This window comes from Somniosus microcephalus, chromosome 18, assembly GCF_052327205.1.
Source record: "Somniosus microcephalus isolate GS21.2 chromosome 18, FLI_Smic_1.0, whole genome shotgun sequence".
Taxonomy (NCBI): domain Eukaryota; kingdom Metazoa; phylum Chordata; class Chondrichthyes; order Squaliformes; family Somniosidae; genus Somniosus; species Somniosus microcephalus.
In genome coordinates, this window is record NC_141004.1 from 83,571,621 (window position 1) to 83,593,721 (window position 22,101).

The window sequence follows — 22,101 nt, forward strand, 5'->3', positions numbered from 1 at the left end:
CAAATCGTGCCATCGCATTTTTCACAGCGACTACACTCTGCTATAAAGCACAGGCAGACACGATTGTGCATTCAATGAAGCAACGACGTCAACAACTTGTATTTATATTGTGTCTTCAATGTTGTATAACGTCCCCAGGTGCTTCACACGAGCGGAATGAGACAAAAATTGACACCAAGCCAAAGAAGGAGACGTTAGGACAGGTGACCAAATGCTTGGTCAAAGAGCTCGGTTTTAAGGAGGAGGCAGAGAGGGAAATCCAGAGGCCCGGGCCTATACAGCAGAAGGCACAGCTGCCAATGGTAGGGCAAAGGAAGTTGGATGTACAAGAGGCCAGAATTGGAGTAACATAGAGATCTGAGGGTTGTAGGCAACATTCCCACTAAACTGCGCAGCCGCACCGATCGCTTACTGGCTTTTCGATTGGAGATTTTGCGCGTGCGGGGAATTTTGAATGGGCCGTGCAGCCCGTTAAAGGGACGGCGCACCCAAAAAAAATGAGGGGGAACATTGTAGAGCTGGAGGAGGTTCCGTGGATAGGGAGGGGTGAGGCCATGGAGTGATTTGAACACGAGGATGATAATTTGAGGCGTTTCTAGACCGGGAACCAATGTAGGTCAGCGAAACCGTGCTGGTATCTTGCAGAGCTGTGGTATAAATATTCCAGAGTGAAGGACGATGCAGACCGTTTCCTCGGTGGGTTTTGGCAGCCTAACTCAATTTGTAGCACTCTTTCCTCTGAATCAAAAGTAGCTGAGCTCGAGCCAGACTGTGGGCTTCACATAATCTAGGCTGACAGCCAGTGAGGTACTAGGGCAGTGCTGCATTGTCACAGGCGCTGTCTTCTGGATAAGGTGGTATATACCTCCTCTCACAACCAAGCCCAGAGGCATTGAAATGGGGAAAGTGTGTGCTGGACTAGGAACCCAGAGGCCGGGAGTTCAAATTTCACCGTGGAGATTTGTGAACTTTTAGCTCAATAAATCTAATCATTTTGTGAAATAGAATCAGGATAGAAAATGTCCATTGAACTTGTCGCATTGTTGTAAAAAAAACAACTGGTTCTCTAATGTCCTTCAGACAAGAGAACCTGCCGTCCTTACTTAATCTGACCTACATGTGTCTGGGATTTTACACCTGTTTTAGTCTCGGGGGCGGGGCGGGGTGGGGGGGTTGTCTGAGATTTTAGTCCTGGTTTAGACCCGGTGCAGTCTGGGGGGGTGTCTGGGATTTTACACCTGGTTTAGTCTCGGGGGGGGTGTCTGGGATTTTACACCTGGTTTAGACCCGGTGCAGTCTGGGGGGGTGTCTGGGATTTTACACCTGGTTTAGTCTCGCGGGGGTGTCTGGGATTTTACACCTGGTTTAGTCTCGGGGGGGGGGTGTCTGGGATTTTACACCTGGTTTAGTCTCGGGGGGGGGGGGGGGGTGTCTGGGATTTTACACCTGGTTTAGACCCGGTGCAGTCGGGGGGGTGTCTGGGATTTTACACCTGGTTTAGACCCGGTGCAGTCGGGAGGTATATATAATTTTTGCCTAACTAAAGATGCACCTGTGATCCAGAGAACGATTTGCAGAGATTGAGTTGTCCTTTTACCATCAGTTTATTGTCTGAACTTGTATAAGGAGACCAGCTGGTGTATACAGCATCGCAGCCCTGCCCCCGCAATGCCAGTGTAACTGGTGCATTGTACTGGTAAACTTATCAGTGCTGGTATAGAAAAAGACGGGAAAACTGGACGTGTGGAATATAAAGACCAGCACAGACTAGCTGGGCTGGATGTAAAATAAACAAAATGAAAATACTAGATAGAATACTTGCTGGTCCATTGGCATCCGAAAGATAAGTAAGTGTAAATACTTCCGCTGGGTCTCCACCTAAAGCATTAACGCCTCTCTTTCCACTGCTGTGCACTGGCTGTGGTTTCTGCTTATTTCAGCGGCTTGTAGGTTGTCCTTTTACCTTGCAGTTGCTTGTTCCAGTTTTAATTGGATTGCAAGCTTCAAATTCCCTGGTTCACGGTTTGCTTTATGGGAGGTATGAGACAGGAAAAAGGGTGGTTAGAAAGGAGTGGTGCAACGACGAATCGGGAGCAAATTGGAACCAGTGAAGTGTCAGTTTTGCTGCAAATGTGTCACTGGAGCAGGGGCTGTAGTGGGTTGTGTCGGGCTGGGGTAGCGCTGTGTTACTGGCAGAAGGGTCGGCGAGGCTGTGGCTCCCTGCGCTGTGTTTGGGCCTGTCTTTATAAAGCTGCTGGATCCCAGAAGTGATGGAAACTGGGCTCAGTCGGAATGTACTTTCCCGTAGAATTGCACTTCAGCAGGAAATGGAACACCGCCCAACAGTGATGTAATCTTCGTGTTTGCTTTAAGGACTTGCGTGTGATAAAGGGGATTTTAGCATGGGCACGGGGCCTTGTCACTACTTCAAGGAATAGAGAGGGGGCATGTCTAACTGCTGATGTCTATTCATAGCTCACAGATGAATGCGTGCTTATTTTTAATAATTGCCTCATGGTCTGCTAAATGGAGAAAGGCCCTTTTGTATCCACGGGGCATATAGTGGGTTGCTTGTGCCTGTTGATCCATTCCCTCAGTAAGTTTTTATAACCTATTAGTTCAAATTCTTGGAACGGTGTACTGGCTTGATATGTGGTGGCCCTACCTTGAGGAATTAACTCTGCTGCTGAATGGTTCCACGGGCTCTGCAGTACTTCGCCCAAGTGCCCATTATTTATGAGAGCGAGGTCAGTGTGCGTCAGCGGGCTATTCAATTGTGGGGGCATTGCAACCGTGCCCAATCACCGTCCATCAGACCAGGACTTCTTGATGCACTGGAGGAACTCCTTAGCCTTCGGGGGAAACTTGGACTACAGTCCTTTTTACAGGAAACTTTTGTTTAACCGGAGGTTAAATGTCCGGAAAGCTCTATCTACCGGCAAAATTCAGGAGCCGTTTCCTATAAGTTTTTTTTACTTCTCGTTGCTTTTTTTTTTCCAGTCAGGCTCTGCAAGGTCTAGTTGAAGCTGTTGCTTAGCTACAGAGACGCTTTTAAGCTGCGGCCGACTGTTTTGAAGCTGAACAGGATTCGTTGATTCACCTGGAGCGCAAAAGCTGGTTTCTACGGCAGTTTTGATGGTACGGCACCAGCTCGGTCCCGTCAGTGCCGGATACCAGAAAGTTTCCTGTGTATGGATGCTGGGTTGTCTGAAGAGCAAATGGAGATCTGGGTCGTGCTCTACCTCTTGTTACTGTACTAGTAGTATGTGGTTCATATTGGGCCTGTGGAGTGATAATGGGAAGGATATATTGGCCTTGGAGGGAGTGCAGCATAGGTTTACCAGAATGATACCTGAACTCCAAGGGTTAAATTATGAGGAAAGATTACACAAACTAGGGTTCTGTTCCCTGGAGTTTAGAAGGTTAAGGGGATGACTTGATCAAAGTTTACAAGATATTAAGGGGAACAGATAGGGTAGAGCGAGTATTTCCGCTGGTTGGGGAGTCTCGATATTAGAGCCAGAACTTTCAGGAGTGAAATTAGGAAACACTTCTACACACAAAGGGTGGTAGAAGTTTGGAACTCTCTTCCGCAAACAGCAATTGATGCTAGGTTAATTGTTAATTTTAAATCTGAGATTTGATAGATGTTTGTTAACGAAAGGTATTAAGGGATATGGGGCAAAGGCGGGTATATGGAGTTAGGTCGCAGATCAGCCATGATCTCATTGAATGACGGAACAGGCTCAAGGGGCTAAATGGCCGCCTCCTGTTGCAATGTTCCTATAGAAGGTGGCTCAATTCTGTACTGCTTTTGGCAAAAATCTGAACCTTGGGCCCAAAATTGGCCTTTTTATATAGTGTGGTGAGTGGAGGGTTAGCATCTGCCTTTTTTAATGGGGCACAATCGATATAAAGTTGTTGTTAGGCCCTGTTTACTACTGATTGGATGCAAGTGTTATGATTTGGGCTCACATCAGATATCTTTCCTCATTCACAATACAGAAGTCAGCTTCCATAGGCAAACCCTTGCTCCCTATCAACTGAAGGGTAAGTCATGGCAGCACAGCTCGGCCCCGTGGCATGCTCCTCCTGCACTATGTGGGAAATCAGGGACATGCTGTGAATGGATACATACTGGAGCATTTGCGATGCTGAGGATGTTGTGGATAGCACGTTTAGGGAGTTGGTCACACCGCAGGTAAAGGCTGCACAGGCAGGAAGGGAATGGGTGACCGCCAGGCAGAGTAGTAGGTGCAGGCAGTTAGTGCAGGGGTCCCCTGTGACCGTCCCCCTCTCAAACAGATATACCGCTTTGGATATTGTTGGGGGAGATGGCTTATCAGGAGAAGGCAGCAGCAGCCAACTTCCTGGCACCAGGGGTGGTTCTGCTGCACAAGGCAGGAGGGGAAAGAGTGGGAGAGCTATAGTGATAGGGGATTCTATTGTAAGGGGAATAGATAGGCGTTTCTGCGGCCGCAAATTAGACTCCAGGATGGTATGTTGCCCCCCCTGGTGCAAGGGTCAAGGATGTCTCGGAGCGGCTGCAGGGCATTCTGCAAGGGGAGGGTGAACAGCCAGTTGTCGTGGTGCATATAGGTACCAACGATATAGGTAAAAAACGGGATGAGGTCCTAATAGCTGAATATAGGGAGTTAGGAGCTAAATTTAAAAAATAGGACCGCAAAGGTAGTAATCTCAGGATTGTTACCAGTGCCACGTGCTAGTCAGAGTAGAAATAGAAGGATATTTCAGATGACTACGTGGCTAGAGGAATGGTGCAAGGGGGAGGGAATTTACATTTCTGGGACATTGGAACCGGTTCTGGGGGAGGTGGGACCAGTACAAACTGGACGGTTTGCACCTGGGCAGGACTGGGACCAATGTCCTAGGGGGAGTGTTTGCTAGTGCTGTTGGGGAGGGTTTAAACTAAAATGGCAGGGGGGTTGGGCACCTGTGCAGGGAGACAGAGGAAAGGGAAGCAAGGAGAAAAGCAAAAGTGGAAGGCAGAGAAATCAAGGGTGTAAATCAAACAGGGCCACAGTAAATAATACAGGAAACTTTCTGATATCCGGCACTGACTAGACCGAGCTGGTGCCGTACCATCAAAAGTGCCGGACATACCAGCGTTAATGTTGAGAGATACGGAACTGAAAAGCTCCGTGTGAAGCAACAAACCCTGTTGCTTCAAAACAGTCGGCTGCAGCTGCAAGCGTCTCTAGCTGAAGCTGTTGCTATAGCTACAGACCTTGCAGTGCCTGACTGGGGAAAAAAAAAGCAACGAGAACTAAAAAAAAACTTATAGAAAACGGCTCCTGATTTTTGCCATTAGATCGAGTTTTCCGGACATATAACCTCTGGATAAACCAAAGTTTCCTGTAATTCTAAAAGGACTAAGATTGTTAAAAAATCTTAATGCGAGGAGCATTCGTAATAAGGTGGATGAATTAGCTACGCAAATAGAGGTTAACGGAAATGATATAATTGGGATTACGGAGACATGGCTCCAGGGTGACCAAGGCTGGGAATTCAACATCCAGGGGTATTCAATATTCCGGAAGGACAGGCAAAAAGGAAAAGGAGGTGGGGTAGCATTGCTGGTTAAAGAGGAGATTAACACAATAGTAAGGAAGGATATTAGCTCTGATGATGTGGAATCTGTATGGGTAGAGCTGAGAAATACCATGGGGCAGAAAACGTTAGTGGGAGTTGTATACAGCCCCCCAAACAGTAATGCTGAGGTTGGGGATGGCATTAAACGGGAAATTAAAGACTCGTGCAATAAGGGCACAGCAGTTATCATGGGTGACTGTAATCTATATAGACATTGGGCTAACCAAATTAGTAATAATACTGTGGAGGAGGAATTCCTAGAGTGTATACGGATGGTTTCCTGGACCAATATGTCGAGGAACCAACTAGAGATCAGGCCATCTTAGACTGGGTGTTCTGTAATGAGAGAGGATTAATTAGCAATCTTGTGCGAGGCCCCTTGGGGAGGAGCGATCATAATATGATAGAATTCTTCATTAAGATGGAGAGTGAAGTAGTTGACTCGAAGACTAGGGTCTTGAATTTAAATAAAGGAAACTATGATGGTATGAGGTGCGGGTTGGCTAGGATGGATTGGGGAACGTTACTTAAAGGGTTGACGGTGGATAGGCAATGGCAAACATTTAAAGATCGCATGGATGAACTACAGAATTTGTTCATCCCTGTCTGGCATAAAAATAAAACAAAAAAGGTGGCTCAACCGTGACTAACAAGGGAAATTAGGAATAGCATAAGATCCAAGGAGAGGACATATAAATTGGCCGGAAAAAGCAGCAAACCTGAGGAATGGGAGCAGTTTAGGATTCGGCAAAGGAGGACAAAGGGATTAATTAAGAAGGGGAAAATAGAGTATGAGAGTAAGCTTTCAGGGAACATAAAAACTGACTGTAAAAGCTTCTATAGATATGTGAAGAGAAAAAGATTGGTGATGTCGAGCGTAGGTCCCTTGGAGTCAGAATCAGGGGAATTTATAATCGGGAACAAAGAAATGGCAGACCAATTAAATTCATACTTTGGTTCTGTCTTCACAAAGGAGGACACAAATAACCTCCCAGAGATGTCGAAGAACATAGGGTCTAATGAGAGGGAGGAACTGAATGAAATCAGTATTTGTAGGGAAATGGTGTTAGGGAAATTGACGGGATTCAAGGCCGATAAATCCCCAGGGCTTGATAATCTACATCCTACGGTACTTAAGAAAATGGTCCTAGAAATAGTAGATGCATTGCTGGTCATCTTCCAAAATTCTATAGACTCTGGCACAGTTCCCATGGATTGGAGGGTAGCTAATGTTACCCCACTATTCAAAAAAGGTGGTAGAGAGAAAACGGGGAACTATAGACCGGTAAGCCTGACATCGGTAGTGGGGAAAATGCTAGAGTCCATTATAAAAGATGTAATAGCAGAGCACTTGGAAAACAGTGACAGGATCGGACGAAGTCAACATGGATTGACAAAAGGTAAATCGTGCTTGACTAATCTACTGGAATTTTTTGAGGATGTAACTGGTAGAATAGATAAGGGAGAACCAGTGGATGTGGTGTATTTGGACTTTCAGTAGGCTTTCGATAAGGTCCCGCATAAGAGATTAGCGTGCAAAGTTAAAGCACATGGGATTGGGGGCAAGGTACTGATTTGGATAGAGAACTGGTTGGCAGACAGGAAGCAAAGAGTTGGAATAAACGGGTCTTTTTCCGAGTGGCAGGCAGTGACTAGTGGGGTACCGCAGGGATCGGTGCTAGGACCCCAGCTATTCACAATATATATTAATGATCTAGACGAGGGAACTAGATGTAATATCTCCAAGTTTGCAGACGACACAAAGCTGGGTGTGCGTGTGTGCTGTGAGGAGGATGCAGAGAAACTCCAGTATGATTTGGACAGGTTGGGTGATTGGGCAGATGCAGTATAAATTGGATAAATGCGAGGTTATCCACTTTGGTGGCAAAAACAGGAAGGCAGATTATTATCTGAACGGCAATAGATTGGGAAAAGGGGAAGTGCAACGAGACCTGGGTGTCCTTGTGCACCAGTCGCTGAAGGTAAGCATGCAGGTGCAGCAGGCGGTTAAGAAGACAAATGCTATGTTGGCCTTCATAGCGAGAGGATTCGAGTACAGGAGCAAGGATGTCTTGCTGCAGTTGTACAGGGCCTTGGTGAGACCACACCTTGAGTACTGTGTGCAGTTTTGGTCGCCTTATCTGAGGAAGGATGTTCTTGCCATGGAGGGAGTGCAGCGAAGATTCACCAGACTGATGCCTGGGATGGCAGGAATGACGTATGAAGAGAGATTGGGTCGATTAGGTTTATATTCGCTAGAGTTTAGAAGAATGAGAGGGGATCTCATTGAAACTTATAAAATTTGAACAGGACTAGACAGACTAGATGCAGGAAGGATGTTCCCGATGGTCGGGGAGTCCAGAACCAGGGGTCACAGTCTCTAAGGATAAGGGGTAAGCTATTTAGGACTGAGATGAGGAGGAATTTCTTCACCCAGAGAGTGGTGAACCTGTGGAATTCTCTACCACAGAAGGCAGTTGAGGCCAATTCATTAAATATGGTCAAGAAGGAGTTAGATATATTTCTTAAGGCTAAAGGGATATGGCGAGAAAGCAGGGACGGTATTGAATTTGGATGATCAGCCATGATCTCATTAAATGGCGGAGCAGGCTCGAGGGGCCGAATGGCCTACTCCTGCTCCTATCTTCTATGTTTCTATGAAATGTGATCTTGTGTACAGAGTAATCCGAGATGGCAAAATGACCAATGAAGCTTTTACTGTTCAGGTATTCACTGGATATGATCGATGCCATCACATGCGTTAGCTCTCTCTAACTCGAGGACAAATAAACAGACTATATATCTCAGGCTACAAACCACAAATCGAGTTTATGGAGCAGTAAAATTAAACCAAAGTAAGAGCACCAACAGATTTCACTAGATTACAATATTTCACTTTATTTGCATCATCTGCTTCAAAAAAATCCAAGCCCTGAAGCCGCAGTAATTCTTGTGCTCAGAGACGTGTGATCCGAGGTACAAGCCATTGGGTGGGCCTGAACCCCAGACAACACTCAACTCTACAAAGCTCCACCCTCTGAAACCCAAGTTGTGACGAAGGAAGCTCAAAGGTACTTCCCGCCCTCTGGACCCGCCCCTTCTCTCCACCGAGCCCTCTGCATATAATGTTTCTGGTGGTTGCATGATGCTGAAGTCCGGCATTTTCACCCGTGTTGCACCCTATTATAGCAAGTAACCAGCCTTCTTCTTAGGCAGTCCCTCGGAACCGAGGATGACTTGCTTCCACATTAAAAATGAGTTCTCGGGTGACTGATGAGTCTAATGCGGGACCTACAGTCTCTGTCACAGGTGGGGCAGACGGTGGTTGAAGGGGCGGGTGGGTGGGGTGCTTGGGTTGACATGCGCTCCTTGCGCTGCCTGCGCTTGGCTTCCGCTTGCTCCCGGTGAAGAGACTCGAGGTGTTCGGCACCTTCCCAAATGCTTCTCTTCCACTTTTGTGCGGTCTTGGGTCAGGGATTCCCAGGTGTCGGTGGGGATGTTACACTTTTTCAAGGAGGCTTTGAGGGTGTCCTTGAAGCGTTTCCTCTGCCCACCTGGGGCTCTCTTGCGGTGTCGGAGCTCTGAGTAGAGCGCTTGTTTTGGGAGTCTCGTATCGGGCATGCGGACAATGTGACCCGTCCATCAGAGCTGATCGAGCGTGGTCAAAGCTTCAATGCTGGGGATGTTGGCCTGAGCGAGAACACCGACGTTGGTGCACCTATCCTGCCAATGGATTTGCAGGATCTTGCGGAGGCAGCGTTGATGGTACCTCTCCAGTGCTTTGAGGTGCCTGCTGTACATGGTCCATGTCTCTGAGGCATACAGCAGGGCGGGTATCACTGCTGCTCTGTAGACCATGAGCTTAGTGCTGGGTTTGAGGCTCTGGTCTTCAAATACTCTCTTCCTCAGGCGACCGAAGGCTGCACTGGCACACTTCGTCATCGACGTCTGCCCTTGTTGACAGTAGGCTCCTGAGGTATGGAAAGTGGTCCACGTTGTCCAAGGCCCTGTCGTGGATTTTGATAATCGGGGGGCAGTACTGTGTGGCGGGGGCAGGTTGGTAGAGGAACTTTGTCTTGCGGATGTTTAGCGTAAGGCCCATGCTCTCGTACGCTTCGGTGAAGGTGATGACGATGGTTTGGAGTTCGACCTCTGAGTGAGAGCAGACGCAAGCGTCATCTGCATACTGTAATTCAACGACAGGATGACCTTGGATCAAGGAATAAAGAACACACAACAATCATAAAACACTCCTACACTCTGGTTTTTGTATCACCATTTTAGCACTAAACTCATTAAAAGGTTAAAGTTCTCATGCATACACGTGTGAATCAATAGTGAGATCATATGCCAACGACCGTGTCTATAACTCATTATTTGTACCAATCAGAAATGCAATTAGCTGTATCTAGATTCCCAATTACCCACATGTGGAGTGGTTGATGTTTTGGACAGCATTAATAGAGATGACTCCACCTGTTTTGTAAACTTAATGTGTTGGAAATCATGGCTTAATAACTCCTTTTCTCCATCCACACCACCCCCCCAAAGTTGCTTAATTATCAGTAACGTAAAATAATTAAACCCCCCCTCCATATATTAACCTGAAGGAAAGCTGAAGCCCAGAATCCTATTTTCCCCATTGCCTGCTGTGGACTCCTTGCTTGGCCGTGTCGAGGGCACAGAGCCCACTGTGTTAACTGGAAGGACAGGCAGCCCTTCCTCACCACCTGCTCTCTTGTCAAAGTCTTTCATCCCGAGGTTGTCTCACCTTGCCCGAGAGCAGCTGAGGAGAGGTTCCCATTTTCCTCTTACTACCGCACTTCCTTGGTGTAAATTACCCGCTGTATCCGGAATTGCTGCATGGTTGGAGGTGCTGTCTTTCGATGGGACGTTGAACCGATACTAATGGACATGAAAGATCCCGTGGCACTATTTTGAGTAAGAACAGGGGAGTTCTCCGCGGCCAGCATTTAACCCTCAACCAATATCACAAACAGATTATCAAGTCATTACCTCATTGCTGTGTGTGGGATCTTGCTGTGCACAAATTTGCTGCTGTGTTTTCTACAGTGATTACAACCCAGGAACTACTTTTGAAGTGTAAAGCGCTTTCTTGTGGTGAAAGGTGCTATATAAATGCACGTTCTTTCTTTAACGGCATCGCGGTCTCACACGAGGAATGTACTGTCCAGTTAAGGTAATGTAAAGGTGGGAAGCTGGTCCCTGCCTTTGTACTCGATGGCAGTCGAGTCTCCCATTGCACAGGGGGGCTCGTCCACTGACTCGCTGAAAGGGGGGAGATGCAGGTGCACTGAGGACAGAAGCACTTTCAGCTGTCCCTGTAGTTTTGCCGACTGCTCCTTAAATTACAGCAGTTAACTGCTTACTGCAGGGAAAGTGTGCTGTGTAACCGTCAGATACCAGAGCTTTGTATATGGAACAGGAAATTAGCTGCTTTGAGCGTGTGGTTTGATATTTACTGTCTTCCTGTGTTGTCCGGACTGCAGACACGGTGCACCTACTTGCTGTTAGCCAGGTGACCCCTGTGCCCAGTTCATGCTGGCTTTGTTTGGTTGTGTTAGATGGGCGTTTTCCACTGGCGTGGGCAGGCGTCCCATCTCAGGTTACAGTGTTGTAACCGTCGCCTTTCAGCAGCCTTGTGATGGCAGTCAGACAGCGCTGAGCCTGCAATGCTGCTGTGTGTGAACAAAGTAACCAGGTGATCCTGCTTTCTCGCACCGCCTGCTCTTTCCAGGCACAGTGCCGTGAATCAGGAACCTAAGGGTAAGAGAAATGTTAACCAAACCCAGAATCTACTTTGATTTGTACGGGACTTCTCCCAGTTCAAGATACCCCTGAAATCTCGGGGTTCAGAGCATGAGCCTGAATCAGTTGAGGCTTTTGCTCCTGTGATTTGCGATGTAACCCCCCCCCCGGGTTGGATAGTTTACAGTATGCGCCATTTGTCGCCCCCTTGTCCTGCCAGTTCGAACCACCATCCTCCGTTTGCAGCTTACTCGGGTCCCTATTAAAGGAAGCTAATTCTACTGAAGTGTCCCATAGATCCTCAAGTTTAGAAACACAGCTATACTTTGCCCATCCTCCTGCAGTTTTCTGGCTATCTTTGATGCATTGTTTTGCTCACTTTCTTCCTCCTTGAAGGCGTTAATTCTCGCAAAGAGTTGTGTAGCTGCTGGGTGTCTTGGCCCTCATTCCAGTGGGCATTCTTTGTCTGAGCCTCGGCAGGGAGCCTGTTTAAGTGCGGGCAGGCCCAGCCCTATCCAGGCACTCGCAGGAGTCCGTGTTGGGAGCCAGGGACCTGACTTTCTCCTCCTTGGTGCAATAACAACAACTTATATTTACAGAGAACCTTTCACATAGTAAAACATCCCAAGGTGCTTCGCAGGAGTGTGATCAGATAAAAATTGACACCGAGCCACAGGGTAGGTGCTTGGTCAAAGAGGGAGGTTTTAAGGAGCGTCTCGAACACAAGGATGAGAATTTTAAAATCAAGGCATTGCTGGGCCGGGAACCAATGTACGTCAGCGAGCACAGGGGTGATGGGTGAACGGAACGGTGCGAGTTAGGATACGGGGCAGTGAGCACAGGGGGTGATGGGTGAACAGGACTGGGTGTGAGTTAGGATACGGGGCAGTGAGCACAGGGGGTGATGGGTGAACAGGACTGGGTGCGAGTTAGGACACGGGGCAGTGAGCACAGGGGGTGATGGGTGAACGGGACTGGGTGTGAGTTAGGACACGGGGCAGTGAGCACAGGGGGTGATGGGTGAACGGGACTGGGTGTGAGTTAGGACACGGGGCAGTGAGCACAGGGGGTGATGGGTGAACGGGACTGGGTGTGAGTTAGGACACGGGGCAGTGAGCACAGGGGGTGATGGGTGAACGGGACTGGGTGCGAGTTAGGACACGGGGCAGTGAGCACAGGGGGTGATGGGTGAACGGGACTGGGTGCGAGTTAGGACACGGGGCAGTGAGCACAGGGGGTGATGGGTGAATGGGACTGGGTGCGAGTTAGGACACGGGGCAGTGAGCACAGGGGGTGATGGGTGAACGGGACTTGGTGTGAGTTAGGACACGGGGCAGTGAGCACAGGGGGTGATGGGTGAACGGGACTGGGTGTGAGTTAGGATACGGGGCAGTGAGCACGGGGTGATGGGTGAACAGGACTGGGTGCGAGTTAGGACACGGGGCAGTGAGCACAGGGGGTGATGGGTGAACGGGACTGGGTGTGAGTTAGGACACGGGGCAGCGAGCACAGGGGTGATGGGTGAACGGAACGGTGCGAGTTAGGATACGGGGCAGTGAGCACAGGGGGTGATGGGTGAACGGGACTGGGTGTGAGTTAGGACACGGGGCAGTGAGCACAGGGGGTGATGGGTGAACGGGACTGGGTGTGAGTTAGGACACGGGGCAGTGAGCACAGGGGGTGATGGGTGAACGGGACTGGGTGTGAGTTAGGACACGGGGCAGTGAGCACAGGGGGTGATGGGTGAACGGGACTGGGTGTGAGTTAGGACACGGGGCAGTGAGCACAGGGGGTGATGGGTGAACGGGACTGGGTGTGAGTTAGGACACGGGGCAGTGAGCACAGGGGGTGATGGGTGAACGGGACTGGGTGCGAGTTAGGACACGGGGCAGTGAGCACAGGGGGTGATGGGTGAACGGGACTGGGTGCGAGTTAGGATACGGGGCAGTGAGCACAGGGGGTGATGGGTGAACGGAACGGTGCGAGTTAGGATACGGGGCAGTGAGCACAGGGGGTGATGGGTGAACGGGACTGGGTGTGAGTTAGGATACGGGGCAGTGAGCACAGGGGGTGATGGGTGAACGGAACGGTGCGAGTTAGGATACGGGGCAGTGAGCACAGGGGGTGATGGGTGAACGGGACTGGGTGTGAGTTAGGATACGGGGCAGTGAGCACAGGGGGTGATGGGTGAACAGGACTGGGTGCGAGTTAGGACACGGGGCAGTGAGCACAGGGGGTGATGGGTGAACGGGACTGGGTGCGAGTTAGGACACGGGGCAGTGAGCACAGGGGGTGATGGGTGAACGGGACTTGGTGTGAGTTAGGACACGGGGCAGTGAGCACAGGGTGTGATGGGTGAACGGGACTGGGTGCGAGTTAGGACACGGGGCAGTGAGCACAGGGTGTGATGGGTGAACGGAACGGTGTGAGTTAGGACACGGGGCAGTGAGCACGGGGTGATGGGTGAACGGGACTGGGTGCGAGTTAGGACACGGGGCAGTGAGCACGGGGTGAAGGGTGAACGGGACTGGGTGCGAGTTAGGACACGGGGCAGTGAGCACAGGGGGTGATGGGTGAACGGGACTGGGTGCGAGTTAGGACACGGGGCAGTGAGCACAGGGTGTGATGGGTGAACGGAACGGTGTGAGTTAGGACACGGGGCAGTGAGCACGGGGTGATGGGTGAACGGGACTGGGTGCGAGTTAGGACACGGGGCAGTGAGCACGGGGTGAAGGGTGAACGGGACTGGGTGCGAGTTAGGACACGGGGCGATGGGTGAACGGGACTGGGTGCGAGTTAGGACACGGGGCAGTGAGCACAGGGGGTGATGGGTGAACGGGACTTGGTGTGAGTTAGGACACGGGGCAGTGAGCACAGGGTGTGATGGGTGAACGGGACTGGGTGCGAGTTAGGACACGGGGCAGTGAGCACAGGGTGTGATGGGTGAACGGAACGGTGTGAGTTAGGACACGGGGCAGTGAGCACGGGGTGATGGGTGAACGGGACTGGGTGCGAGTTAGGACACGGGGCAGTGAGCACGGGGTGAAGGGTGAACGGGACTGGGTGCGAGTTAGGACACGGGGCAGTGAGCACGGGGTGATGGGTGAACGGGACTGGGTGCGAGTTAGGACACGGGGCAGTGAGCACAGGGTGTGATGGGTGAACGGAACGGTGTGAGTTAGGACACGGGGCAGTGAGCACGGGGTGATGGGTGAACGGGACTGGGTGCGAGTTAGGACACGGGGCAGTGAGCACGGGGTGAAGGGTGAACGGGACTGGGTGCGAGTTAGGACACGGGGCAGTGAGCACGGGGTGATGGGTGAACGGGACTGGGTGCGAGTTAGGACACGGGGCAGTGAGCACGGGGTGAAGGGTGAACGGGACTGGGTGCGAGTTAGGACACGGGGCAGTGAGCACGGGGTGATGGGTGAACGGGACTGGGTGCGAGTTAGGACACGGGGCAGTGAGCACAGGGTGTGATGGGTGAACGGAACGGTGTGAGTTAGGACACGGGGCAGTGAGCACGGGGTGATGGGTGAACGGGACTGGGTGCGAGTTAGGACACGGGGCAGTGAGCACGGGGTGAAGGGTGAACGGGACTGGGTGCGAGTTAGGACACGGGGCAGTGAGCACGGGGTGATGGGTGAACGGGACTGGGTGCGAGTTAGGACACGGGGCAGTGAGCACAGGGGGTGATGGGTGAACGGGACTGGGTGCGAGTTAGGACACGGGGCAGTGAGCACAGGGTGTGATGGGTGAACGGGACTGGGTGTGAGTTAGGACACGGGGCAGTGAGCACAGGGGGTGATGGGTGAACGGGACTTGGTGCGAGTTAGGACACGGGGCGATGGGTGAACGGGACTGGGTGCGAGTTAGGACACGGGGCAGTGAGCACAGGGGGCGATGGGTGAATGGGACTTGGTGTGAGTTAGGACACGGGGCAGTGAGCACAGGGGGTGATGGGTGAACGGAACGGTGCGAGTTAGGATACGGGGCAGTGAGCACAGGGGGTGATGGGTGAACGGGACTGGGTGTGAGTTAGGACACGGGGCAGTAGATCTTTGGATGAGCTCAGGTTTGCGGCGGGTGGAAGATGGGAGGCCGAGCATTGGAATAGTCGAGACTCGAGGGAGCAAAGACCTGGATGAGGGTTTCAGTAACGGGTGGGCTTGGGCAAGATGGAAGACTGGAGATGTTATGGAGGTGGAAGTAGACGGTCTTTGTGATGTAGCAGATATAGAGTTGGAAGCTCAGCTCGGGTGCAGAGGTCAATTATAGCATCCCTACCCGCACCTTGTCTGAGATCAGCTAACCCAGTACAGACCTGGGATTTATAGCAACTCTTTGAAGGTGACGAGGGTATGTTGGATGTGCGGATACTTTCAAGAGAAGGTTGGTAGAGCTGATGGCCCACCAGATCACATCCTGTTAACTATTTGCCCACCAATTGAATTGGCAAGCTGGTTCCCATGATGGGTTGTTTTGTAATTAGTGTATTCACACTGTAAAACTGGACTGCTGAGGATAAACTGAAAGGAAACTGCTTGTAGATCAAAGGAGAATTCTAGGCATAAATATTGGAGTCACTGACTAATTCAGTTTGGGATAGCAAAATACTGCGGATGCTGGAAATCCGAAATAACAACAGAAAATGCTGGAAAAACTCAGGCGGCCAGTGCGGCATCCGTGGAGAGAGAAACGGAGTCAACGTTTCAGGTCGAAGACTTTTCGTCAGTTCTGACGAAGGGTCATGGACCTGAAACGTTGACTCTCTTTCTCTCTCCATGGATGCTGCCCTGGCCGCCTGAGTTTTTCCAGCGTTTTCTGTTATTTTTAATTCAGTTTGGTTTTGCCTTACTATGAAGCATAGGGATAGGGTGTAGCTTTGTAAAGTATGCTGACATAATACCTGATGAGACGATTCTGTGTTCACTAAAGCAGGACTGCGCAGTTTTCTCCGAGAATCTGTTATCTTAACTCTAAGGAAGCTTTCCAAGGGTCTCGGAATGTTTTACTTGCTTAACCCTTGTGAGCTGACTCCAGGCAACGACAAACAACTTGCATTTAAACATTGCTTTTAATGTAGAAACATGTCCCATTGCCTTGAGGTGTCAGACATGGCTCAGTGGGCAACACTCTTGTTTTTGAGTCAGAAGGTTGTGCGTTCAAATCCGACTCCAGAGACTTGGGCACATAATCCAGGCTGACCCTTCCATTGCAGTATCGAGGGAGCGCTGCACTATCGCAGGTGCCTTCTTTCAGTCGAGACGTTAAACCGAGGCCCTGTCTTCCCCCTCTGGTGGATGTAAAAGATGCCATAGCACTACTTTGAAGAGCAGGGGAGTTCTCCCTGGTGTCCTGGCCAATAGTTATGCTTCAAACAACATCACTGAAAATAGATTACCTGGTCATTATCTCATTGCTGTTTGTGGGATCTTGATGTGCACAAATTGGCTGCCGTGTTTCCTACATTACAACAGTGACTCCACTTCAAAAAGTTCATCATTGGCTGTAAAGCGCTTTGGGATGTCCCAAGGTCGTGAAAGGCGCTATAGAAATGCAAGTCCTTTCCTTTTCCTTTCCAATAAAAAAAAATGGATGCTGACCCAAAGAAGGAGATATTACGACAGATGACCCAAAATGTTGTCATGGAGGTTGATTTTAAGAAAGGTCTTAAAGAAGGAAAAGGAGCTGGAGAGGCGGAGGGTTTAGATAGTGAATCCCCGAGCACGGGGCCTAAACAGCTGAAAGCATAGCTGCCAATGGTGGGGCAATGGGAGGGGGGAGATGCATAAGAGGCCAGTGTCGGAGGAATGGAGAGTTCAGGATGCTGGGGTTGTCGGGCTGGAGGAGATGGGGAGGGGTGAGGTGATGTCGGTATTTAAATACGAGGATGAGAATTTTAAATTAGTGGTGTTGGGGGAGTAGAAGCCAATTTAGGTCGGCCAGCACAGGAGTGATGGGTGAGTGAGTCTTGGTGCGGGATAGGAGCTTTGGATGAGCTGTCCGCTTGATCAACAGCCCATCCACCACCTTAAACATTCACTCCCTCCACCACCGATGCACTGTGTCTGCAGTGTGTACAACATGCACTGCTGCAACTCACCAAGGCTTCTTGGACAGCGCCTTCCAAACCCACAACCTCTGCCACCTAGAAGGAGAAGGGCTGCAGGTGCATGGGAACATCACCATCCTGACTTGGAAATATATCGCTGTTCCTTCATCGTCGCTGGGTCAAAATCCTGGAACTCCCTCCCTAACAGCACTGTGGGAGTACCATCACCACACGGACTGCAGCGATTCAAGAAGGCGGCTCACCACTACCTTCTCGAGGGTAATTAGGGATGGGCAATAAATGCTGGCCTTGCCAGCGACGCCCACACCCTGTGAATGAATTAAACGATCCTAGAAGCACTGTTGTTACTTGGTTTATTTACAGCTGCCGGCACGAGGGCACAGATATGATATCCGAACCACAGTCACTGGATTAAATTAGCATCGTCACTATCCCACAATGGGGAAAAATTACTTCCGAATAACATCAGGGTGTTTGAAATACCACAGTGAGTAAAATACATCAGTCAAACACCCACGCAAACCAGTTTGGTAAGTGTGAAGTGAAGTTTAGATCTTGTTGGTTGTAACCGCCTTCTGAATTTGCACATCAGTTTTTTGTTCCTGAGCTGAGGTCACCAGTTAAATTTGTCTGATAGCAAAATACTGCAGATGCTGGAAATCCGAAATAACAGAAAATGCTGGAAAAACTCAGCAGGTCAGGCAACATCCGTGGAGAGAAATTTGAGTTGACGTTTCGGGTCGAAACCCTTCTTCAAAACTGGAAAGAAAAGAAACTAGATCAAAGGCAAGACTGCGATCGAACAAAAGAAGAAAAAAAGAGACAATAAAAGGTATTCGAAGCCAGACGAGATGGTAATAGGCCCGTGGAGACAAAAGGCAGCTGAGATTAGGTGTGAAGTGTACTGGCAGGTAAGAGACAGCTGCCAGGTGAGAGAGAGAAACAAAAGGAAAGGGGGGGGGGGAAGGAAGACCCAAAACAAAGGGGTGGAAAAATTATAAGTAAAAAAGTAATAGGGGCCGAGGTTATGATCTGAAATTGTTGAACTCGATATTGAGTCCGGAAGGCTGTAAAATGCCTAATCGGAAGATGAGGTGCTGTTCCTCGAGTTTACGTTGAGCTTCCGTGGAACAATACAAGAGGCCAAGGACGGTGAGGTCCGAGTGGGAATGGAGCGATGGATTAAAATGACAGGCGACCGGAAGCTCGGGGTCACCCTTACGGACTGAACGGAGGTGTTCCGCAAAGCGGTCACCCAATCTGCGTTTGGTCTCCCCAATGTAGAGGAGACCGCATCGTGAGCAGCGAATACAGTACTAGCCAGGCCCAGGCCACATTAAAGGAGGCCAGGAAACCGGGCAGCTCACAGGACTGGCTCAGTAGGGGCAGAGCTGTCCAGAAGAACTTGTGTTTATATCGCCCCTTTCACAACCTCAGGACGTCCCAAAGCACTCTGCAGCCAATGAAGTATTTTTTGAAGTGTAGTCACTGTTATAATGTAGGAAACATGGCAGCCAATTTGCACACAGCAAGGTCCCACAGACAGCAATGTGATAATGCCCAGATAATTTTTTTTTAGTGATTACTGATTGCGGGATAAATATTGGCCCGGGCACCGGCGATAACTCCCCTGCTCCTCTTTGAAATCGTGCCATGGGATCTTTTACGTCCACCTGAGAGGTCAGACGGGGCCTCGGTTTAACGTCTCATCCAACAGTGCAGCACTCACTCGGTACTGTACTCGAGTGTCAGCCTGGATTATGGGCTCAAGTCTCTGGAGTAGCACTTGAACCTATGACCTTCTAACTCAGGCGCGAGTGCTGCCCACTGATCCACGGCTGACCGTTCTAACAGGATCTGGAATTCTGCAACTTGGTGCCCTTGGCCAAGGCGTGTGCCAGGTGCACTCCCAACCCCACTGAACACGAGAAACTGCACAAGGCCCAGTAACAGTCTCGGATGCTGCACCAACACAGCTGGAGGCAGGCTGCGCAGCAGCTGATAGCAGAGGGAGCTGAACGTTCACAGAAAGGCAAATTCATTGGGTAGAACAGGGCGCTATTCAGAATGGAGATTGTTCGAATGTTTACATTTAACTTTTACTACAGCGAGCACTCTCTCGGACTGACCCCAAGCAACACCACACTATTGTCTGTGACCTCCTTTGACCCTGCACATAGTGCAGTCCTTCAGGGTGTGGAGGATTGGAGGAAAATTGAGCTAAATGGGCTATACGGTTCATATAATTAAAATGATTCATCCCCTGGGCCTTGATGTTTTCGTTTCCCTGAGTGGTTTATGTCAACTTGCCCTCGCTAGTATCTTGGCGAACCTTGAATAGGGTTTCAAAATAATTTCTACGCCGTTGGTGTGGCCATGACTCCTGCCGTTGGCAATAGTCTGGGCAATCTCAGCCAAGGGTTAGTAGACCAGGGCCCAAAGTACAGTCTGCACCTATTTCTGCATCAATCGGCAATGGCTGGCAGGAGGATGACATTGATTTCATTGGTGTAGTCTGGGTGCTCTTGAGGTTGGGGCCAAGACCGGTTTGATGGGACAGTGTAGAGGGAGCTTTACTCTGTATCTAACCCGTGCTGTACCTGCCCTGGGAGTGTTTGATGGGACAGTGTAGAGGGAGCTTTACTCTGTATCTAACCCGTACTGTACCTGCCCTGGGAGTGTTTGATGGGGCAGTGTAGAGGGAGCTTTACTCTGTATCTAACCCGTGCTGTACCTGCCCTGGGAGTGTTTGTTGGGACAGTGTAGAGGGAGCTTTACTGTGTATCTAACCCCGTGCTGTACCTGCCCTGGGAGTGTTTGATGGGACAGTGTAGAGGGAGCTTTACTCTGTATCTAACCCCGTGCTGTACCTGCCCTGGGAGTGTTTGATGGGACAGTGTAGAGGGAGCTTTACTCTGTATCTAACCTGTGCTGTACCTGCCCTGGGAGTGTTTGATGGGACAGTGTAGAGGGAGCTTTACTCTGTATCTAACCCGTGCTGTACCTGCCCTGGGAGTGTTTGATGGGACAGTGTAGAGGGAGCTTTACTCTGTATCTAACCCGTACTGTACCTGCCCTGGGAGTGTTTGTTGGGACAGTGTAGAGGGAGCTTTACTCTGTATCTAACCCGTGCTGTACCTGCCCTGGGAGTGTTTGATGGGACAGTGTAGAGGGAGCTTTACTCTGTATCTAACCCCGTGCTGTACCTGCCCTGGGAGTGTTTGATGGGACAGTGTAGAGGGAGCTTTACTCTGTATCTAACCCGTGCTGTACCTGCCCTGGGAGTGTTTGATGGGACAGTGTGGAGGGAGCTTTACTCTGTATCTAACCCGTGCTGTACCTGCCCTGGGAGTGTTTGTTGGGACAGTGTAGAGGGAGCTTTACTCTGTATCTAACCCGTGCTGTACCTGCCCTGGGAGTGTTTGTTGGGACAGTGTAGAGGGAGCTTTACTCTGTATCTAACCCGTGCTGTACCTGCCCTGGGAGTGTTTGATGGGACAGTGTAGAGGGAGCTTTACTCTGTATCTAACCCCGTGCTGTACCTGCCCTGGGAGTGTTTGATGGGACAGTGTAGAGGGAGCTTTACTCTGTATCTAACCCGTGCTGTACCTGCCCTGGGAGTGTTTGATGGGACAGTGTGGAGGGAGCTTTACTCTGTATCTAACCCGTGCTGTACCTGCCCTGGGAGTGTTTGATGGGACAGTGTAGAGGGAGCTTTACTCTGTATCTAACCCGTACTGTACCTGCCCTGGGAGTGTTTGATGGGGCAGTGTAGAGGGAGCTTTACTCTATATCTAACCCGTGCTGTACCTGCCCTGGGAGTGTTTGTTGGGACAGTGTAGAGGGAGCTTTACTGTGTATCTAACCCCGTGCTGTACCTGCCCTGGGAGTGTTTGATGGGGCAGTGTAGAGGGAGCTTTACTCTGTATCTAACCCGTGCTGTACCTGCCCTGGGAGTGTTTGATGGGACAGTGTAGAGGGAGCTTTACTCTGTATCTAACCCGTGCTGTACCTGCCCTGGGAGTGTTTGATGGGACAGTGTAGAGGGAGCTTTACTCTGTATCTAACCCGTGCTGTACCTGCCCTGGGAGTGTTTGATGGGACAGTGTAGAGGGAGCTTTACTCTGTATCTAACCCGTGCTGTACCTGCCCTGGGAGTGTTTGATGGGGCAGTGCAGAGGGAGCTTTGCTCTGTACTATACAGCACCCTGGGGGTTGCCCGGCGCCAGCCCTGTGTGCATCATTGATGTTCCATTCCCAGTGCTAACTTTCCAACTTGGATGAAAACAAAATTCACACTGTATTTTAAGAAGAGGAATTGAAACAGAATAAAACGACAATATGTGCAAGAACAAAGCCTGGGAGTGAGCCCCGGGCTAACCTCGTACCCCATTCAGGCCACCCTTGTGGATGGCTCAAATGTTGGATTCATGTTTCTGAAGGCTAGCAGCACCTCATTCTTTTTCTACGATATTCTACCTCTTACCAGAAATCCATTGTTAAGTACTTGGCAGGAATCCCTGGGCAGAGATGAGCTGGATCCAAGCCTTTTACCAGTAGTGAGCCAGAGAACCACATGACACAATAGCACGGAGCCCAGAGCCTGGTGCACTGGAACGCTTCCCCTCTGCGTCCTGATTACT

The 22,101-nt window shown here is 50.1% G+C and overlaps 1 protein-coding gene across 3 annotated transcripts in view; it reads left to right on the forward strand.

Annotated features, from left to right (window-relative positions):
• Positions 1–22,101, forward strand: part of LOC147105419 (serine/threonine-protein kinase 38) — a 175,617-nt gene that overhangs the window by 34,781 nt on the left and 118,735 nt on the right. Inside the window, exon 1 of one of the 3 annotated variants that reach the window (XM_086011718.1) lies at positions 3,050–3,138. The exons of the other annotated variants lie outside the window; for them this stretch is intronic. Coding sequence (XP_085867844.1) covers positions 3,136–3,138 — 3 coding nt within the window. The 5' untranslated portion in view covers positions 3,050–3,135. Of the gene's footprint in view, positions 1–3,049; positions 3,139–22,101 lie in introns of those variants that run through there. 3 annotated transcript variants of the gene reach the window in all.